Source organism: Crocuta crocuta, unplaced genomic scaffold (genome assembly GCF_008692635.1).
Source record: "Crocuta crocuta isolate KB4526 unplaced genomic scaffold, BGI_CrCroc_1.0 scaffold186, whole genome shotgun sequence".
NCBI classification, from domain to species: domain Eukaryota; kingdom Metazoa; phylum Chordata; class Mammalia; order Carnivora; family Hyaenidae; genus Crocuta; species Crocuta crocuta.
The window spans coordinates 1,135,206-1,157,419 of record NW_027551569.1 but is presented as its reverse complement, the minus strand read 5'-3'; the positions used below and the strand labels follow the sequence as shown (position 1 = coordinate 1,157,419).

Here is a 22,214-nt window from a genome sequence, read left to right as displayed (position 1 = left end):
CTTGGGAAGTTTCATAACTAAATACATGTTTGTCACGGCAGAAAATACTTTTTACATGCAACAGGCCAAGCTTCTTAGCCTTTTCAAGGCCCAAATTTTCCTTAGCATTTAAATGTTGGAAGAGCTACTTCACAAAGCCTTTTGTAAAGCTTCAGTGAAACAAAATCTATAAAATTACTTGCATAGTACAAAGCACTATGGGCACAGTCTATAAATACTTGGTTTTTCTTGCCTTTAAACCAAGTAATATAAATTACGTTATATATACACTCTTTACTTGAAATCTAATCAGTCAGTTTAGATTTACATAAATTACTAGGGAATTGAAATTTCAGACTGCCATCATTACAAAAATCCTCCAACATTCAGATATATTTATAAAAACTAAACTCAAATAGGTCTTTGCAGGAGTAAATCAATTTTATTAAGAAAGTAGATAATGAAAAACAGTAGATAATGATTTTTCTGTATAAAATAATGAAACCCTTAAATAAACCTTAATAGATCTGACTTACTGTAGGAAAACCACCAATATGTAGACTTCTCAAAAGTATTAATACACTTATCGGAATATCATCTTTGGCTCTCAATTAGTTAACTACTTGTTTACCATTACTATAAAAATAGAATCCACATTTTATATAAAATTTGTCTGTAAATATATATACTCCAATCCCTCAGCCAATAGAAAGGAAAAGCCTAGAGGATTTCTCTTCTTTGAAAATGACAAATTTCAATTCCAGGTTGTAAGTAGAAAAAGATACCCAGTGTCACCTTGCTGTGATGCAGGAATGAGGACCTGCTGGGTCTGCGCTTGCTGAGGTACTGTCTGCTGTGGTTGAGTTTGCTGATGGTGGTGGTGGTGGTGATGCTGCTGTTGCTGAGGTTGATGTTGCTGTTGAACTTGCAGTAAAAGCTGCTGTTCTTCTGAATGAAACCCATCGACTGCCCTAGACTGCATTAGTTTATTCTCCCACAACTAAGGAAAAGAAAAGAATATTCTAAATGAACGTCAGGTAAGATAAATTCAAACACGTGGACAAAACATATTTTATTGGTCTATTTATAAAATTTTTCCATTTTCAAAATTGACACAACCAGAAAATAAACCAACCCCTAATTCTTAGCCAAGTGAATGCAAGAAGGAAAATTAATTTTTAAAGTATCAAATTTCAGGGGCACCTGGGTGGCTCAGTCCGTTGAGCATCCTACTCTTGATTTTGGCTCAAGTCATGAGCTCATGTTTTGGTCTACATGCTCAGCACAGAGCCTGCTTGAGATTCATTCTCCCTCTCTCTCTCTCTCTCTCTCTCTCTCTCTCTCCCCCTCTCTCTCTCCTGCCTGTGCACTCTCTCAAACATTTAAAAAGTATCAAATTTCTTTTTTTGCTATCTTAAGTACTGAAGAATTTTCTTTTTATATCTTCAAACTTTCTATATTAATTCCAGGCAGAGTTCCACAGAAGCAGTTTATTAATAACCAAAGATTATCCTTTTGTAATATCAACTATTTACTATTTTTATGGAAATCTCTTTAATGAAATATCTGACTTTTAAATTATATATGCAAAACATAAATTCATCTTCTCCTGATTTGAACAATGAGAAACATCATACAGGCAATCCTCAAGTTAGAAAAGTCTAACTTTCCATCTGTCCAATTCTACACAAGGATAAAGCAGCAGCAATGCCTACAGCTTTCAGAGGCACTCTCAACCTTCCACACCTTTTGAAATTCCCATCTTCCATCATGACAAGAAATGACAACCATTTTTTGCTTTTCTCCATCCATATTCTCATCACACCATAGGACAGCTTTTATGATGGGGGGGGGATCAAGACGTGGGCAATAGGAAGACAGAAAATAAAGTATTTATGACTATTTCATCCTTCTATTTAACACATTTCCTCTCTACCAGATTTAGTGTTCAATCTAGAGAGCCTCAACTCTTATGAGAAACTGCCCAAGAAAGGAACAAACTGTTCTTTAAATATACAAATGAAATTTAGTTCAGTCATTTTGTATACAAGCACCTACACATACTTTGTTTTCTCCCCTAGGATATGCTCTTGGAACATTGCCTAAATCACCTGAAGGTTCTATCAGATCCTTCAAGAATCTACCTTTACCAATACAAAGATTTTTATAATCTCCTGACACTTCCAACTGTCCTAGAAATTCTATACTTGTAGCTACATGCTAATAACAATTCCAGCACAGCTCTAATGGCTTGCTGAAAAAGTAAATTAAAGGTTAATTTCCCAAAGCAAACATTCCCCTAACAGGCTCAGTATTTAGACCTGCCTGAAGACTATTCTTACAGAGACAGTAATAATATCTATCTTGTAATTGGCTGTGAGGTCTCAATACATATTCACATAAAACATTTATCAGAGTCTAACATAAAGTCAGTCACCAATAAATGTTAGTTTTCATTATGGTGGTTGTGGTATTGTGTAACAGAACATTACACCAGAAGTCAGGAACCCACTTAGTCCTAGTCTGACCACTATTCAGCTTTGTGGACGGATTATTTTTCTTTCTTGGGCATTTTCCTCATCTAAAAAGAGAATAAGTTCAGTTATGTCTAAACTCACTTTCAAAAGCTAAGAAATGGAAGTCTGAAAAATCTCAGATTGAAAACAGCTAGAGTTTTTTCCAGGGTAACAAAGAATGATTTTCTGGGAGCCCATGGTGCATCTGGTTCATCTCCATAGGGAGGCATCTAGCATAGCATGCAAGGCAAAATGGACCCCTACACATTGAATAAAACACATTCCAACTAACATATTACATAGTAAGGCTCCCAAACAGTCTGCACTCACCCAAACCTTCCACACTTCTTTTGTCTGTTCTAAAACTGAAGCACCTTGGTGGCTCAGTTAAGCGTCTGACTTTGTCTCAGGTCATGATCTCACGGTTCATGAGTTCAAGCCCTGTGTCAGGATGTGTGCTGACAGCTCAGAGCCTGGAGAGTGCTTCAGATTCTGTGTCTCCCTTTCTCTGTGCCCCTGCCCCACCCTCTAAAATAAACATAAAAAAAAAAAAGAGTCTAAATTAAAAAAAAACCTGGCCTCTGGTGAGCCAAAAAGCACAGTTAAGAAAAAAAGTATTATTAATTAATGCTATAAGAAACAGTTGTTTAATCCATGATTTTTTAAATTGAAAGCTTTAGTAGACCTCCAATTGGTCTACCCAGTGTAATCTGACCCATCACATTACTTCACCGAAGCCTCCATGGTAATGGCAAATATTAATAATTTTGTATCATGTGCTAAGCGCTGGGTACTACTCACCTCGCCTCTGAAGTCAAAGGCCTATGGCTCAGAATCCACCTAACACCTCATCATTACTGTCACTATCCTTTCCAGAGGATTGTTCCAATTTATCCTTACTGTTATGGCCCTGGTTCAAGTCCTCTCCTCCTACCAGTACTACTGTGAACTATAATGACTAAGCCCTTCAAGCTCCCCACATCAAGTCATAAATTCTACAATTACTGAGATCTCCTATATACTAAACACTATTAGAGGCACTGAGAACGGAGAGTGAACAAACCTGACAAAAATCCTTCTCCTCACAGAGCCTACATTCTAGTGAAAACTTGTTTTTCCAATCTATCCTCTATTATAATAATCAGTGGTCCTCCAAATGTGGTCCTAGGACAAACAGTATCAGCATCACCTGAGAAACTGTTAGATATACTAATTCTCAGGCTCCGCCTCAGACCTACTAAATCAGCAACTCTTGGCATAGAGCCAAAAATCTATTTTAATAGCCTGTCCAGGTCACTTTAATGTCTAAACCAATGCTTTTCAAAATGCATACTGTAGCCTTTAGTGGGTTGTTAAATGTCAATTTAATTTTTTTTAAAATATAATTGAATTAAAAAGCAAATGTCAGACTGTCCCTCTATCATCTGGAGCAGAAGTCCAAAAATCTGCGTTTTAACTAGCACCCCAGAGAATCTTTCTCATTTTAAGAAAAAAATCAAGCTCCTTAATACAGAATATGTCACCTCTAACTGCTACTACAACTTTATTTTCCTACCAGTGTCCAACAACTTGCAGTTCCCTGAATACAGAGTACATATCTCATGTCTAAATCTTAGTAAACTACTCCCTCGACTGGCAGTCTTTCTTCACAAATTCCCCAAACAATGCAAATGTCAAAGTCACATAGCCCCAGTGAAATCACTGCCTGCCTCCCTGGAAATTGCCCGCTAGTCAGTAAAACAAGCAAGCATGACCCCATGTTTCCAACTGCTGGAGGTTGCGGGGAAAGACAGAAGAAACCGGTGTTGGGAGTAGTCCATGGAGAATCCACATTTACTAAGCACCAAATACTGTTCTAAGCAATGTAAAAATTATAAACACAGTACCATAAATACTAGGCATTAAACTTTAATATCACATAATACAAAGTTCAAATTGGCTGAATATTTCCTTTTATATGATTTTAATTGTATTTATCAAAAATATTTTTTGATATTCTATTTTTTTAAAAAATTATCAGCTATTTAAACTAAACAATGCAGGGGTCCCTGGGTGGCTCAGTCAGTTAAGCGTCCGACTTCAGCTCAGGTCATGATCTCAGGTTTTGTGGGCTTGAGCCCCAAGTTGGGCTCTGTGCTGACAGCTCAGAGCCTAGAGCCTGATTTGCATTCTGTGTCTGCCTCTCCCCCACTCACATGGTCTCTCTCAAAAATAAACAAACATTAAAAATTTTTTAAATTAAATAAACAATGCAAAATTATTTTTGGCAATAGTAATCCTATTAATACTACTAACAATCAAGAATTTTGAATAGTTACATATTTGTTTATTTTGCTAAGGAATTGGAAGAACTCGCTTTCTTCCTTCTTATACTATTTTCCCTCCCACAGAGTAGTTATTATTTCTGGCAATCCTACTTCAGCCATCTTTTTCAGGTCTCTGAAATTAGACATAGAGAAAATCCTTTTTCTGTTCCTCAAATGACTCAGATACACATCTGTATATGATGTTAACCTGACGAATACTAAAGTCTTACTGTACACTTTGTGAGTTACTTTATAGGTACAGACTCATTTTTACAAAATCCTAGAACACTGACATTGTTACTAGCTCCTTTTTTACAGCAAAAGAACCCAGGAGTAAGAAGTAATGTAACTTATCCAAGACCATCAACTAAAAGCAGGCAAAAATGAAGAATCATCAAGGCAGTCTGACTCCACCGTTCCCAATTAGGCCTGGACTATGAGAATGAGAAGGCACCCTGCTTGCCTTACCCTAATCCCAGCTCTAGTCCAAGTTTCTAATCTCTACACTATATGGCTGTTATCAGAGCAGGCCTAGTCACAACCCTGGTACCTTTCTTTTTCCTGGTAAGTATGGTATGTCATCTGGAGACAGGCCTAGGTTCAAGTCTCTAGCCTGTGATAAATGACCCTGTCAAAGCATACATATTCCCTCCGAGTCTATTTTTTGATCTAAAAATGTGTGATCAATCTACTTCCTGGCAGTCTGCTAGGCTAGAAATTCTAAAGGATTCTACTTTCACAAAATGTCTAGCTCCTGAATAAAACACAAGACAAATGCATTTATGGGCTCCCTTGAAATGGGGTTGGGGAACAGAGTTTTCCACAAATACAAATGAAGTGGAATAATGGATTATTGTTCAAGTTATGACCCAAGTATTTATATAGAACTAGAATATATTTAGAATACTGGTTCTCGATCAGGGGTGGTTTTGTCCCCCAGGGACATCTGGCAATGCATGGAGGCATTTTTGGTTGTCAGAAATGAAGGGTGCTATTGGCATCTAGAGGGTAGAGGCCAAGTATGCCACCAACATTCTGCAATGAACAGAACAGCCCTCTACAAGGCTTGCTGCTTACAAGGCTTCTTGCTACAAGAAGTAACAAGTCACAGAAGCACCAAGGTTGAGAAACCTGATCTAGAGACAAATAAACTGAGTCTCAGATTTGCCTCCAAATGAGAAAAATTTTCTCACTGTTTTATTGAGAGAAGAGACCATATTTTATTTATTTTATGTTTTTATTTTATTTATATCCAAGTTAATTAACAAAGAGTATGTATAATGATGATTTCAGGAGTTGAATTTAGTGATTCATCACTTACATGTAACACCCAGCGCTCATCCCAACAAGTGCTCTCCTTACTGCCCGTCACAGCCCATCACCCCATCCAACACCCCTCCAGCAACCCTCAGTTTGTTCTCTATATTTAAGAATCTCTTATGGTTTGCTTCCCTCTCTTTTTATCTTATGTTCATCAGTTTTGTTTCTTAAATTCCATATAGGAGTGAAATCATGTTATTTTCCTCTGACTTACTTCGCTTAGCATAATATACTCTAGATCCATCCACATTGTTGCAAACGACAAGCTTTCATTTTTTGATCACTGAGTAATATTCCATTGTGTGTGGAATATTGTATATAATATATGTTTGTGTATGTATATATATGCACACAAACCACATCTTTATCCAGTCATCAGTCAAGGGACATTTGGGACTCCTTCCATAATTTGGCTATTGTTGATAGTGCTGCTCTAAACATTGGGGTGCAAGTGCCCCTTCATCAGCATTTTTGTATCCTTTGGATAAACATCTAGTAGTGAATTGCTGAGTTGTAGAGTAGTTCTATTTTTAATTTTTTGAAGAACCTCTGTACTGTTTTTCCAGTGACTGCACCAGGCTGCATTCCCACCAGCAGTGCAAAAGTGTTCCTCTTTCTCCACATCCTCACCAACATGTCTCCTGAGTTTTTAATTTTAGGAGAGGCCATATTTTAGATCTCCTATAGTATTTGCTGTTTAGATATAGGTAAGTCTGACAGTGTAGAAAGAAGGATGATTTTATCACTCACATTAAAGAGGATTTCTAGACTGTCATTCCCATCCATCACCAACCAATCCAAATCACAACTTACATTCAAATATAGATTAAAAAATGTGGCGCCTGGGTGGCTCAGCCTCACGGTTCATAGGTTCTAGCCCCGTGTTGGGCTTTGTGCTGACAGCTTAGAGCCCGGAACCTGCTTCAGATTCTCTCTCTCTCTCTCTCTCTGTATGCCCCTCCCCCACTGGTGCTCTGTCTCTCTCAAAAATAAACAGTAAAAAAATATATTTAAGGGGTGCCTGGGTGGCTCAGTTGATTAAATGTCCAACTTCAGCTCAGGTCATGATCTAAGAGCTCATGAGTTTGAGCCCCACACTGGGCTCTGTGCTCAGGTCATGATCTCACAGCTCATGAGTTTGAGCCCCACACTGGGCTCTGTGCTGACAGAGCCTGGAGCCTCCTTCAGATTCTGTCTCTTTCTCTCTCTATCCCTCCCCAGCTTGAACTCAGTCTTTCTCTCTCTCTCAAATATAAACATTAAAAAAATTTTTTTAATATATATATATTTAAAATATATACAGATATATTAAAAAAAACCAAGACTATTTTTTTTTAATTTCCCATAGTTTATTCATTAAATTAGGCCCATAGTGTTTCAAGAGATAACCTCAAAAATTGTGTTGAATTTTTTTTTTTTAAGTTTATTTTGAGAGGGAAGGGGAAAGAAAGGGAGAGAGAGTGCGCACGTGCACAAGGAGAGGGGCAGAGAGAGGGAGGGAGGGAGAGAATCCCAAACAATCCCACTGACAGTTCAGAGCCCAATGTAGGGCTTGAACTCACAAACCAAACCGTGAGATCATGACCAGAGCTAAAGCCAAGAGTCAGATACTTAGCTGACTGAGCCATACTGGTGCCCTGAGTTAAATTTGTTTTTTTAATCACTTCCCTTCTAGCATTATCTAGTTAAACTTTAAATTATATGCACAGTCATTACTCATCTTAATTCATAATCTAACTCACCACTATATCTTCCATAGCAATAGGGAAGATTTTGATAAAAGTTTGTGAAATAGCCAAAAAAGGGGGGGGGGGGAGAGAAAGGGGCTAGAGCTAATGACAAAGTTCTTTGTAAAACATAAAACAGAGAATCAATGTTAGTCTTTATTAGCAAGAATATCTAAACCTGTAGTCTAATACAATATCCCCTAGCCACACACACGGTGATTTAAAGTGGAATTATAGGGGCACCTGGGTGGCTCAGCTGGTTAAGCGTCGACCTCAGCTCAGGTCATGATCTCACGGTTCATGGTTTCAAGCCCTGTGCTGGGCCCTGTGCTGACAGCTAGCTCAGAGCCTGAAGCTTGTTTCAGATTCTGTGTCTTCCTCTCTCTGACCCTACCCTGCTCATGCTGTCTCTCTCCCCCCCTCTCTCTCAGAAATAAATAAAACATTTAAAAAAATTAAATTGGAATTATAATTAAAAATTCAGTTCTTCAGTTCCACTAACTACATTTCCAGTGCTTAACAGCCATATGCTGCTAGTGGCTACTATACTGGAGAGCACAGATATGGAACGTTTTCATCACCACAGATAGGGCACGTTCTGGAAATTCTAATGAGATTCTGAAGAAAGTACAGAGAATTAAAATAATATAATCTCAATTTAGTCTAACAGTTTATTTTTAAATCCAGTGACAATCCAGAATAGAGGAGTATGCTCCATTTGGAAAATACAGTAAAAATATTACAGTACTTTGTTCAGTTAGATTCTGGAGCCATGTTTGTCATTAACCAATTTAATTAAATATGTACTGACTACCAACCACATATGGAAGGCACTGTTTTAGACGCTAGGGATTCAAAGATGAATAATTCACAATTTTTGTTATTAAAAACTAGCCACTAAACAAAAATCCATAATATATATATTACTCAACATATTATACACTCCATTATATAGATTATACTAATATACATTTAAATAGTCAAATATAGTAAAAATACAGGTAGAGCTATTTAATCTCAAAGACAACTCATTCTCTTTGGAGAGAATATCCTGATTCTATTAGGCCCACTCAGAAAAATCAATTCCCCACACTTTTGTGAAAAGCAAGAGTAGAAAACAAACAGCCTGGATTAACAACCTGCTAGTATGACTTAAAGTCTTTGAGGCTGATTTCCTACATTTAAAAATGTTGCATCTAGGGGCGCCTGGGTGGCTCAGTCAGTTAAGCGTCCGACTTCAGCTCAGGTCATGATCTCAGTTTGTGGGTTCGAGCCCCGCGTCGGGCTCTGTGCTGACAGCTCAGAGCCTAGAGCCTGTTTCAGATTCTGTACCTCCCTCTCTTTCTGACCCTCCACTGCTCACGCTGTCTCTCTCTCTCAGAAATAAACATTAAAATTTTTTTTTAAAAGTTGCATCTTCTACATAAGATCAAAGTACTTTAAGGACAATCATTATACCAGTTGTAATGTAAACTGCAATGTGTCTGCTCCACATAACACAAAGGAATCAAATAATCTTTTTCTTTTCTTATTCACACCCTGAGATAGTTTAAGCTATTTCAGCAGTTTATATTGCTGTTCTTCCAACTCATGCCTCAAGAGGTGGCATTCTTTCACTTGTATTTCTGGACACCTACTTACTGTTTACTTTTAGTAACCATTACATTTCTCTCACAGTAAATAAAGATTTCCTCATCTCACTTAAATAATACTTAAAAACATGAAATTCTTTGAACAAGCACTTACTGAATTTCTACAACATAAACACATTTTAGAATACATGCATATTAAGATCATAAAAAAAGGGGGGAAAAAAAAACCCCTACAGGTATGTCAAATAATTAAACCATACCCATCCATTAATAAAAGATAATAGCAAATGCCATTGCCAGGCACTGTGCTTAAGCACTTTATATGCTTACTGTATTTAGTCCTCAAAACAAACCAATAAGGGGGTGCTTGGGTAGCTCAGTTGCATAAGCTTCAGACTCCGTTACCGCTCAGGTTATATCTCACAGCTGTGAGATCAAGCTCCATACCAGGCTCTGCACTGACTGCACAGAACTTGCTTGGGATTCTCTCTCCCTCTCTCCCTCAAAATAACCTTTAAGAAAAATCAAAAAAGGTAAGCCCTACTAATTCCCATATCACATACAAAAGAATTAAATATAAGCAGTGTACCTAAAGACAGAGGGAGGATGGACTGTAGAGCTAGGATTTAGAACTAGCACCCTTCGCCTAACTTTACTGCCTTCTGCAGCAAAACTGAATGTTCATCCCATGGAAAANAGAGAATAGGACTATTGAAAACAGCAGCAAAAGGGGAGGCAAACTCACAGTTTTTAGTTCCATCAGAACTTGCTCATCAACTCCATCATCCAAAAAGATGTCTCTCACATCATTAATAACATCTTCAATCACAGATCTGTACAATTTAGGCTTTAAAGGAAAAACAAAAGACTTGAAAAAGATCATTTTTTACATATTAAATGTATTAACACATTTTCACAAATTCAAAACAAATACAATAATCATTTTCCAACTATCTAAAACTTATTTTAGAAGACACACTTTAAAGATCTTGCCATCTTAACAAACCTCATTTGCTTCAGTTAAAATGAATTCTCTTAAAGCTGCGTATTTTTAAAAAAAGGCTTAAAGACTACTTAATGCAATTTGTATAGGGAAGATCCTTACATATACAAGGTCCACACAATTTCCAGTTATTATTTCCTATGTTGTTATATTCAAAGCACCTAATGTGATCCAATAATAGCTTTATGAGTTGCTATGTCTGGTTCCTATTATTCTTTCCTTTTCGTTTGACTCCTGTTATATCTCATAGCCTCCTCATTAGGCCTTAAACTAGAGAACCTTCATCCTGCAGTCATTTGCGACATCTGCAATCTAAAAAACACTCAAATTTAAATATCACCTAATTTCTATTTTTTGTTAACCAGTCTGTGCCTTTAAGCTACACCTTTACACTGTTCAGGTCTCAGAAGTCCCAGAGAAGAAACAAGGCACCCAAGATTTCTTTCCTTCAACTACTGCCCAGATGATACTATGAAACAGAATCACGGACAGCCTCGATGTTCATTTTTAAAATTATTATTATTACTCTTATTGTTGCTATTTCTTGAGAGGGGGTGGAGGGATAGATGACTTCTATAAAGTTCCCAGAAGAATAAAATGAAAACAGATGTGAAAGAACTTTCACAAGTGTATTTTTTAAAAATTAAAAGGTGATGGGACAGTAATTTGCCAAACCCCCATCCTATTTTTAACATTTTAGGCAGTAAGTTTGCACATGTGACAAAACTAGAGGTGCCTCATTATAAATCCTACCCATTATCACACACAGTTGAGATTATCAGACTTTTTCTTTTAATGTTTGCCATTTGTGTTTTATATCCTGCTTGAGGTAAAAATTACTGGTTACTGAATAAAACCAAGGGTTTGCTTTCATAACCAAAGCTCAAACAAATAAATGTTTCATTAGCATCTGAATCAACAACACGTGGTAACAGGAGAACCCTCTTAGAAAATGTGCACTGCCCAAAATATAAATAATGAGCTCCTCTGTACAATTTACCTCAACTATTAAAAATTATTTGTTCCTTTTCACTACAACCAGAAAAACAATTCACATATCTAGGTTCTCACCTTTGCTATTCCACTCACTATCCTCCTTTATTCTGCCAAATCTGCCTCTGTGAACTTTAAATTAATCACATGCAAACTGTGAACCTCTACAGGGCTTCTTTATTTTTAACATTCTGATTCTATAAGGAAAGTGTAACTGACTACAGGTATCACCTTATCCACAGTGACTTAACCACTGAATTACTAAAATAACATTTAAAAAGTCATTTCATTTTAAGTCATCAATGATCCTTAAAGCATTATAAAGACGTGGTGGAACTTCAGATTGGTACTCCGAATCTTAAATTGATGATAAAAAATTATTTTTTCAGCAAACTGCGTGTTTTGGTATTTTTTGAAGTCAATCACTCCTAAAAATCTTCAAGCTTGGAGATCCAGGCATTTACAACTATAAAATTTGTTTTCTTCACGTACTCTCCGTTTAATGAAACAATTTTGTATTACGATTTTGTTTAACCCACAACCTGGCCATTTAAAGGATTTTTAAAAGCACTACAGCTGAAAGGAAATGGGTATTCTTCATAAAGTATAAACACAGAGAATAATTTAGCATTATTGTTCATAAGTTGAGAAGCCCTCAAGATACGCATGTTTCTAAAAGCGTGGGGGTACAAACGCACTATTTGAAGCAAATTCCAAGTTGTCATTTAAAATGCTAAACATTACTTGAGGCAAAATTTTTGCCTTTTACAAAATACCGAAGTAAATTAGGTTTGTCCTGGTTTTGGAAACACAGATATTCCAAACTTAAAAGCTGGTATGTGAAAGAGCCAAGATAGTGGCAATACCTAATGATTAATTACAAGTTTCCTTTCAAAAGTGCTAGTCCCCTGGGGTAATACTGGGAAATAAATCGGATTAACTTCTGTATCAGATATTGATATGCAATGAAAGAGAAAACACTATCTACTTAGAATCTTAATTTTTTTCAATACGGTTTGCACTAAACCTCTTCACTCTTACTATTTACAATTCCCTTATACGTAAATGTACCGTGGACATAAGGTCCTATGTTGATGCTTTTAGGCACTTAACTATTCCAAAGGCTTTGTGTCTCCAACACTTATTAGAAAAACATGACCTATTAGAAGCTTTGTTTCTAACATATCTTCTGAATACGTGATGATCAAAACACTACCAAAGTCCCCTGCAACCAAGTTAATGTAGGCATTTTTTCTTTTAAATTCCCGACAACGCACGCATTTTCCAATACAAAAACGATGAGACATCTAAACTACAATGCTCTTTAAGAGCAAATATAAAAATAAAATGAAAAGAAGGGACCAGCAATTCTACTCTCCCCTAACAAAGACAGGAAGTCCTGGCTCCTGCATCAAAACAATAAAAAACTTGGGGCTCTGAAAGCGGCCCTGCTGGGTGCGAAATTAACAGGGCAAGGAAAAGACCTAGAAATAAACTGAGCTCTGCACGTTCCTGCCTCTCGCCTCGGGAGCACGCACCTCCCAGCCCCGCTCTCAGCAGCTCTATTTAAAGCCGGATCTAGTGTTTAAATGGAGAGGCGGTGACGTAGGCCTGAAAAGCACCTTCCCATCCTGGCAGAGTCTATATTAGAGAGCGGCAATGGCTCTATATAAACAGGGCAGCCAAAGGGAGGAGGACCACAAGGCTCAGGGACTGAAAAGCAGGGTAAGCGGCCGCAGCCATGATGGATCGACCCGAGTCGCCAACGGTACGGAGTCGGGCGGCCGCGGGCTTGTCCGCGGCATTTGGGACCGGGCAAAAACCGTGTTTTATTGTCAGAATAAAAATAAGAGTGGGGTGGACTAGTGATCATATTGCGTTGGTGACTGAAAAGGTTATTTATGTGTCTGCTTTTTGCAAACCTACGTGATCTCAATTAACCAAAAAGGGTCGAATGGGGAGAAGTAGGCAAATTTCAAGGCGAAAGCGGGGGCACTTTGACCACTGTAGGCTTTTTTTTTCTGTTTGCTTTGGTGCTTTTGCTAGTGGAAGATACGATAGGGGTTTTGCTTCCCCTTCGCCATTTTACCGATTCGGAAGGAACCGAGATAAGTGCTTTTCAACCTTCGTCTTTTTTTTTTTTTTTTCTTTTAAAGAAATATAAAATGGCCCCAGGGACGGCTCCCTAAGCACAACCGCCAGCAACACCCCCAAGTAACCCCCGAAAGTAGCCGTTCACCTTCCACCGCACTGAAGCGGACCACGGAGGGTCCTGGGGACTCGCCCAATTCCCCAGACGCGGTTTTTGTTCNCACGTGGTGGCCACACAGGCGGAAGTGTCCGACAGCTTTTTTGGGGTAAGGGTCTTTTAAAGCATTGCTGGAAAAGACGTGAGTTCTAGTTGCACTTGATTTCAAAGCTACCTGGGATCCCCCCTCTTGTCAGGTGTTCCTGGGTCTCTCTGAGCTGGAAGAGCTAAGAAATACGGAAGGATCGCTGCCGGCTGCCTCGCTAGCAATGGCTGCGGAGGAGGACCAGTCACGTGATCTCGCTTCCGGCCCCGGGCGCTCTCGGACTCCGGTCAGAGTTTTAAATGCGGAGTCATCTCAGGGAGTGAACTAGTCTTGTACTTAGAGCTCCGAGGCTTTCGATTTCCTTGTGGAGGGTGGGCCCATCGCCTGAAAAATTGTGTACGTGTTTCTAAAGAGGAGGAAAGTGGATTTGAGCCCACTGTTAACACAGTCTATAATTAGTAACCCCTGAAACTGGCTGAGTGGTCCCCACCGGTAGAGCTAAGTCTCTGGGTTTCAGTTCCTTCAAGGTTCGGCCACCTAGTAGACCGTGTACTTTAAGTGATTTATTACGGCAGTGGAATTGCCAAAAACACAACAACAACGAAACACAAGCCACCGGATTATGATAGCACGATAACGTTCCCCCCTGTTTTTTTTTTTTTAAATACTGCTCAAATTCTGCGGTTCCTCGTGGCCTGCGTGGAGTGACTAATCCCTGAAATACCTGCCCTGACCCACCAAGTCTCGTGGCCTCTCGCTGTGAGCGATCCGGCAGAAAACGTCCATGTCTTCGAGTGTAATGAAATAGGCGTTTGCCGCGCTCTCCTCAGGCAAATCCCGCCTGTATGGCAACATTTCACGCAGAACAGAGAATGCTCTGTTTGGAAGGCAGAACTCACAGTACCTAATTCTCTTGTCTGTAGGAATTTTGAGAGACGTGGAATGTAGTCTGGACAAGTGAAGGAGTTTATCCTCATAAAGCAACACGAAATGTCAAAGTTACATGCCACCGAAAGCAAATTTGGAGAATATCAAAGGCACCGTACCAGACAGAGGAAAATTCGCGACCTGCCAGGACCTGAAAGGAAGAAATTAGAGAAAGCAGAGGCCATTAATACTCAGAAAATGGGAACTTGTCCGTACGTTTGTGATGGGCTGAGAATATCAGTTAATTTTGAGATTTCTTTTAAAATCTCCTGATCGTACATTCTTGCCTTAACACTCAGTTGCATTTCAGTTCCCTGCACGGCTGCCTTTTGAGGGCACTTAAAGGAAAAAGTCATAGAAAAACAGTGTTCTTTGATATATAAAAATAGGGTTCCATCAGTATTTGTAATTCACTTAATATTCAGGTGACCATTAGCCCAAAAGTTATTCTAAACAGTACCGGCCCTGGTAAATTTCACGGCTTATTATTTTAAGAGGACTTCTTTTTACCGCCTTATGTATACATGCTACCAAGTAATTTGCACATGGAATCCCTCTCCTTCCACCTCATTTTCTTCTTTAACCATTTGGTATTAACAAAATGATAAAATGTTTTGCCATCAATTAAGATTACGACCACTGCATACAGAACGTAGGTTAGAATCTAGGAGATTTACTCTCCATGGTCTTATTCCCAAGGGGATTTGTGACAGCTATATTCTGACTGTGACCTATGAAGTAAGAAAATAGTTTGGGGGGCAGAAAACCCAGCCCTGCACGCCTTATGACCTTCATACTTCCTAGAGGCTCTGAGATGGCCTCTTTTTACACATTTTAAAAGCACTTGGCTAATAATTTACCTAGATCTCTTCCCTCTCCCGCCGGTGTGCCTGGCACCTAAGTAACCACCATGTATTATTCCATTCCAGTTTACTGCTTTCTAATCCTCATTTAGTTATAATACACCTCCAATCACTATATATGTGTGCCAGTTTAGTTTCAGGAAGAGATATTACCTGATCTTGCACCAAAATAGTAGGTGTGAATAATTTGAAGGCTACAGCCGTTTAATTCACAGAACAGGAAATTTGTAAACAGAAAGCTCCTCTCATGTAAGACTAGATTTAGCATTATATTTAAATTGTTTCTATATGAACTTTCTTGGAAGGCAGGGCAGCTGAAATAACTCTTCTGATTTTAGCAGCTTCTTGCACCATATATGAAATATTCTGGATTATCAGTTTGCAAACTCATACTTTGTAACAACTATATACTTAAACAGGTAGATACATAATAGTGCTCTTTCTTTGTGATGAATCTTTTTTTTTTTTTTTTTTGGCCAAAATGTCCTGTACTGGAGGATAAAAAGTTACTTCTTTCTTTTAATGTTTTTTCTTTTTAATTTTTTAATGTCTTTTATTTTTTATTTTGAGAGACAGAGACAGAGGGCAAGTGGGGGAGGGGCAGGGCAGAGAGAGAGGGAGCCAGAATCTGAAGCAGGCTCCAGGCTCTGAGCTGTCAGCACAGAGCCCGACAAGGGGCTTGAACCCACAAGCTGTGAGATCATGACCTGAGCCCAAGCCTGACGCCCATGAAGCAGGCTCCAGGCGGCGCCCCATCTTTTACCAGGCGCCCCATCTTTTAATGTTAATATTCTGCCTAAACCACTGGATAACTGCCAAGCAAAAAAAGCAAAGGAAAAATTTAGTGCATAAATTTTAATATTAAACAAAATGACACCAAACCTTGTATGTCCAAACATTAAAATGTTTTACTGTTCCAATGACTATTTTAGCAACCATGCCAAGAAAGAAAAAAATATAAAAAGATTGCTCCTGGAAATTAACTTGAATTAAAATCTTATTATATAACTTACCTTCAGTTTCCATGTTCTTAAATAATAGATCTTACTAAAGCTAATGAAATGACATATTTAGGCATCATGCAGCCCTTATACGCTCAATAATTTGGGGCACTTTTGGAGAATACAGAAGTGAAGAGGAAAGATCATGTAACTCAAGCTTACCAATCCTAATGAAAGCCCCTATTGTAAAGTATAGTGCATAGTTACAGCATTCATTCAAGATCTTAGAAGCACTGATGTATTTCAGTCCTACCAAAAAAATAGTAATTCAGAATTCACCTATTTTTTAGGCTTTTGCAAAAACAAAAAACAAAAAAACAATAACAACAAAAAACTTGTTGATTTCCGGCAGTGATGTTTGATGTAGTGTATAAAAAGAAATTACTGGCCACACAAATTACTTTTATACGTGAGGTGGAGATTTAAAAAAAATTTTTTTTAATGTTCTCTTCCTCCCTTCTAACTTAGTTTAAAATTGCTGCTCCATATCTTAAAATAGCAAGTAACTGGCAATTCTTTTTGAATATGGAAATATCAGTCAGTTAGTGGTGGCTTAGCAAAAATAACTGTGCAATCAGGTTTGACAATGCCATTACTTACTGTGTCACCTTCTGCAGTAACTCAGCCTCTCTGTGCTGATAAAATAGTAACCAGCACCTATGATTGTTAGGAAGGTCAAAGGTACTAGAAGGTGCTTTGATACGTATTGGGTGGATGTTTTTATTATTAATGGTAAGTATATTAACAGCTACATCAAAGTAGGGGGAAGGTCTTTTTAACTCACTTTGTAGAACAGTAGTATAAAATTTTAATAATGATGCCAGTGGTTGATGATTAATTTGTCCACAAAATAAATTTTGTTACCTTAATTTTTTTTGTAACTTTAACTGCTAAATTTTGATACCTTAAGTGGTGAGTATACAGTGTAACTTGTGTATGTAAAAATAATATATGCTGTCGTGAGATAAGATTCCTTAAGAGAAATACTGATTTATCATGGAAATTAATCAAGTTGCTTGGTTACACACGTGTACAATGAGATCTAGCAAATTACAAATGAATTTACCCACTGACTCAGCAATGCCAATTCTAGGACTCTATCCCACAGATATAGTAGCAAAAATATGAAAAGGTAAATATATGCCCAAGACTTCATTATGGGACTGCTTATAACAGCAAAACAAAGGAAACATTCTTATATGTCCACATAAGGTTTAATAAACCATGGTACTTGCACACAGTGTAATACTTTGCAGCTATAACAAGGAATGAGGAATATCCATATTTACTACTATGGAATAATTTTCAGTATAGAGTGTTAAGTGAAAAAAAGACGTAGAGATAAGCATTCTTTGTATGTTTTCATTTAAGAAAAGAGGAACTATAAAAATGTGTGTACATATATACATACTTGCTTATGTTAAAAAAAAGGAAAGATAAGCCGTAATTTTTTTTTAAGGAAGGTTACATAAGAAGACAAGGAGAAAATAATATGATGAGGACAGGAATAGAAACTAGGCTTATTTAAATATACTTTTTGTATTTGACTCTGGAAACATCTTCACTTAATTATAAAATAAAATTAACTTAATTATAAAATAAAATTTATAAAATAAAATTGACTTTAATTAGTCTCAAAACTGAAAGAAAATAAAGCAAATAAAGCAAATAGTATATTTTATAACACACAGAGAGGAACCTTTTCAAGTGACTTTAAAACACAGTAATTTTTTTTAACATTTATTTTTGAGAGAGACAGAGTGCAAGTGGGTTAGGGACAGAGAGAGAGGGAGTCAGAATCTGAAGGAGGCTCCAGACTCTTGGCTGTCAGCACAAAAAAATTTTTGCTCTTCTCTGTATTGTTGGTGATAATGTTTGTATATCTATTCTGTTGTTTTTTAGATGTGAAATATGGCATAAATAAAATGAGTAATTACATGATATTCTAATTACATCATCTCAATTATTCTTAAAAACCAAGATTCCCAACATGAGGGAAAGGAAATACAGATGTAAGATAGAAGTAGATAAGTAGAAATTCTGTAGTCCTGAATCTGAATTAGAAGTATCATGATGCAGGGACACCTGGGTGGCCCAGTCTGTTAAGCCTCCTACTTCAGCTCAGGTCATGAAGTTTGTGAGTTTGAGCTGACAGCTCAGAGTCTGGAACCTGCTTCAGATTCTGTGTCTACCTCTCTCTCTACCCCTCCCCCACTCATGCTTGCTCTCATCTCTCTGTCTCTCTCTGTCTCTTTGTCTCTCTCTCTCTCTCAAGAATAAATGAACATTAAAAATTTTTTTTTAAGTATCACGATGCATTTGTCTTATTTTTTTCACCTGCCTCTAACGAAGCCCAGAAATAACCTAGTAGCACGGAGTATACCTAGTATGTAGATTATGGTATTTTGAGACCAGCACTCCTTGGAGAAATGCCTTATTCTGATCCAGGTCAAGAGCAAGAAATGTCTTTTTTAAAAAAATAACAAAAACCCAAACCCAGTATATTCTAGCTTATAAAAGACACATAGGTCTGAAAGAACCTAACCACAGTGAAAAATCTAGTAACAGTGAGCATCTCTAGCTCCCAGATTATGATCTTGAAATGCCATTGTCCACCAAAAGGAATCAAGGCTCCTTGCAGATATGGCTGACTCCAGGACTAGAGCAAGAAAAATGTCAGTTCGAACCAAATGAAATTGCCAATTATTGCCCAACCTAATACAAAATGAGTCTAGAATATCTTTTCATACAGATAGCAAGGAAGATATATTTGTTTCTCCAGGGCAACTGTAACAAAGTACCACAAACTGGGTAACTTAAGGTCACAGAAGTTTGGGGCGCCTGGCTGGCTCAGTCAGTTAAGCGTCCGACTTCAGCTCAGGTCATGATCTCACGATTTGTGGGTTCGAGCCCCGCATCGGGCTCTGTGCTGACAGCTCAGAGCCTAGAGCCTATTTCAGATTCTGTGTCTCCCTCTCTCTCTGACCCTCCCTTGCTTACTCTGTCTCTCTCAAAAATAAATAAAACATTAAGAAAAAAATTTTTAAAAAAACCACAGAAATTTATGCTCTCACAGTTCTGGGAGCTACAAGTCTGGAATCAAGGTGTCAGCAGGACAATGCTGCCTCTGACACTCTGAGGAGAGTCCTTCCTTGTCTCTTCCCAGCTACAGGTGGTGGCCAGCAGTGCTTCCTGTCTTTGGCTCAAGGTCACGTCACTCCACTCTGTGCCTCCTTCTGTACATGGCATTCTCCCTGTGTTTTTACGTTATTTTCCCTCTGTGTATGTCTGTCTCTGTGTCCAAAGTCCCCCTTTTTTGTAAGGATGTCAGTCATATCGGATTAGGGCTTATTCTAATGACCACATTCTCACTTGACTTCCCCTGTAAAGACCCTGTTTCCAAATAAGGCCACTTTTGGAGGCATTGGAGTTAGGATTTCAATGTCTCCTTTTTGGAGGACACAATTGAACCCATGAGAGAAGATATCAAAGACTGTTAGTATCATGTCAAAAGAATTTAGTAGCCAACATGAAGAGGCCCCTACTGGCACCAGTAAGGCTAGAACTTGCGGCAAGTTGAAGTACATCAAATATTTAAATCCATTAATATATAATATTGCTAAAAACAAAACATGAAAATTCTAATTGGTCACTATTGGAGGTTGCTAGGGATTAACCCATTATTTTGAAGATTGGTAAATGGAGAAAAATAATCAAGCATGTATCTAACCTTTCCTACATGAACTGTACCACCAAACACCAAATAGTAGATGTAGTTAGTTGAGTGGTGACTCCAAAAAGAAAATGACTGTGTCCTAATCCTCAAAACCTGTGAATATTACTTACTGGGAAAGGGGTCTTTACAGGTGTAATTATGTCAAGGGTTTTGTGATGAGATTATCCTGGATTACCCTGGTAGGCCCTAAATCCCGTGGTAAGTGTTCTTATAAGAGATATATCAGGGCGTCTGGGTGGCTCAGTCAGTTGAGCATTGGACCTTGGCTCAGGTCACGATCTCATGGTTCATAAGTTCGAGCCCCACATTGGGCTCTGTGAGACAGCTTAGAGCCTGGAGCCTGCTTCAGTTTCTGTGTCTCCCTCTTTCTCTACCCCTCCCCTACTTGTGCTCTGCCTCTCTCTCACACAAAAATAAATAAATATTTTTAAAAAGAGAGATACATGGAAGTAAGTAAAAAGAAGAGGAGAAAAGGAAATGTAACCACAGTGGAAGAAATTGGAGTGATGCAGCCGCAGGTAATGTGTAGCCACCGGAAGTTGGGAGAAGTAAAGAACAGACTCTCCCCTGAGAGCCTCTGGGGGGAATGTGGCCCTGCCAATACATTTATTTCAGACTTCTGTCCTCCGCAACTGCAAGAAAATAAATTTCTGTTGGTTTTAAGCCATGTTGATGATTATTTATTAAAACAGCCTCAGGAAACTAATACAGTAGATGAGAGGAAGTTTCTTATGAAAGAAACATTCCAGCTAGGGGCGCCTAGTGGCTCAGTGGGTTAAGCATCCAACTCTTGATTTCAGCTCAGGTCATAGTCTCACAGTTTGTGAGATCGAGCCCCTCATTGAGCTCTGCTCTGTCAGCGTCAACAGGGAGCCTGCTTGGGATTCTCTCTCTCCTCTCTCTCTGCCCCTCCCCAGCTCCTTCTCTCTCTCAAAATAAACATTAAAAAAAAAAAGAAGTCTTCCAGCTAATAACCAAATAAAGAATGATAAAAATATCACCATTTGGCAACCTCTAATCAATTTAGAGATGGAGGCATGATGCACTGACATCTGCCAACATCACAAAAAAGGAAATGACCAGAGGCATATACTTCCTGATAAAGAACATGCCACCACCTATAAGGTAGTCTTACCTTCATGGCCACCACCCAAAAATATAAACCCGGAACCTGACTAAGCTTGTAGATCCAATTAACAATTTACAAAAAATACAGAGGGTTCAAGGATATATCAAACTACATATCAGGAATACAATCAGCAAAATCCAGGCTCTGGGAAGCTATAAGACAAATGGTCCAATTTCTTCAATAAATAAATTCAAGGAGAGAGAGAGGCACTTATGGATTAAAAGACGATTAAGAAGGATGCCTGGGTGGCTCAGTCAGTTAAGTGTCTGACTTCAACTCAGGTCATTATCTCATGGTTTGTGAGTTTTAGCCCCACATCGGGCTTTCTGCTGTCAACACAGAACCTGCTTTGGATCCTCGGTCCACCCCCTCTCTGCCCCTACCCTGCTTGTGCTCTCTCTGCATCTCTCTAAAAACAAACAAATAAATAAGCAAACAAACAAACAAATACATAAATAATTTTTTAAGGCACTTAAGAGACCTATCATTTAATCACAAAGTATAGAACTTATATGGATCCCAATTCAAATAAACTGTAAAAGAAATGACAAATTAGAAATTTGGAAATTTGTACACTTCCTAGATATTTGACGAAATTAAAAAGCTACTGAATTAAATGAAAATGTTTATGTAAAGTATTAAAAATAAGTCCATGAAGCTTTATTTTACAATCAGCGATGGTTCTTTATCCAGATATTTTGTCTTCCAGTCAAAAGACAGTTGGTATTCCCAAGAAGGCCTGGTATTGTTACAACTGTTTAATATTAAACACTGTTTAATTACATAAGTTTTCTCTTTCTCTGGCTTTTGGACCTCAGCCACAAATGC

The 22,214-nt window shown here is 38.1% G+C and overlaps 1 protein-coding gene across 2 annotated transcripts in view; it reads right to left on the bottom strand.

Annotated features, from left to right (window-relative positions):
• The window catches only part of GTF2A1 (general transcription factor IIA subunit 1), a 37,408-nt gene extending 22,826 nt beyond the window's left edge, over positions 1–14,582 (bottom strand). Inside the window, exons 1-3 of one of the 2 annotated variants that reach the window (XM_077750811.1) lie at positions 14,469–14,582; positions 10,186–10,287; positions 775–979 (exon numbers count right to left, since the gene is read on the bottom strand). In XM_077750811.1, coding sequence (XP_077606937.1) covers positions 775–979; positions 10,186–10,287; positions 14,469–14,516 — 355 coding nt within the window. In that variant the 5' untranslated portion in view covers positions 14,517–14,582. Of the gene's footprint in view, positions 1–774; positions 980–10,185; positions 10,288–13,675; positions 13,725–14,468 lie in introns of those variants that run through there. The other variant, XM_077750812.1, reaches the window with a different exon arrangement.
• Positions 14,583–22,214: the final 7,632 nt, after the last annotated feature.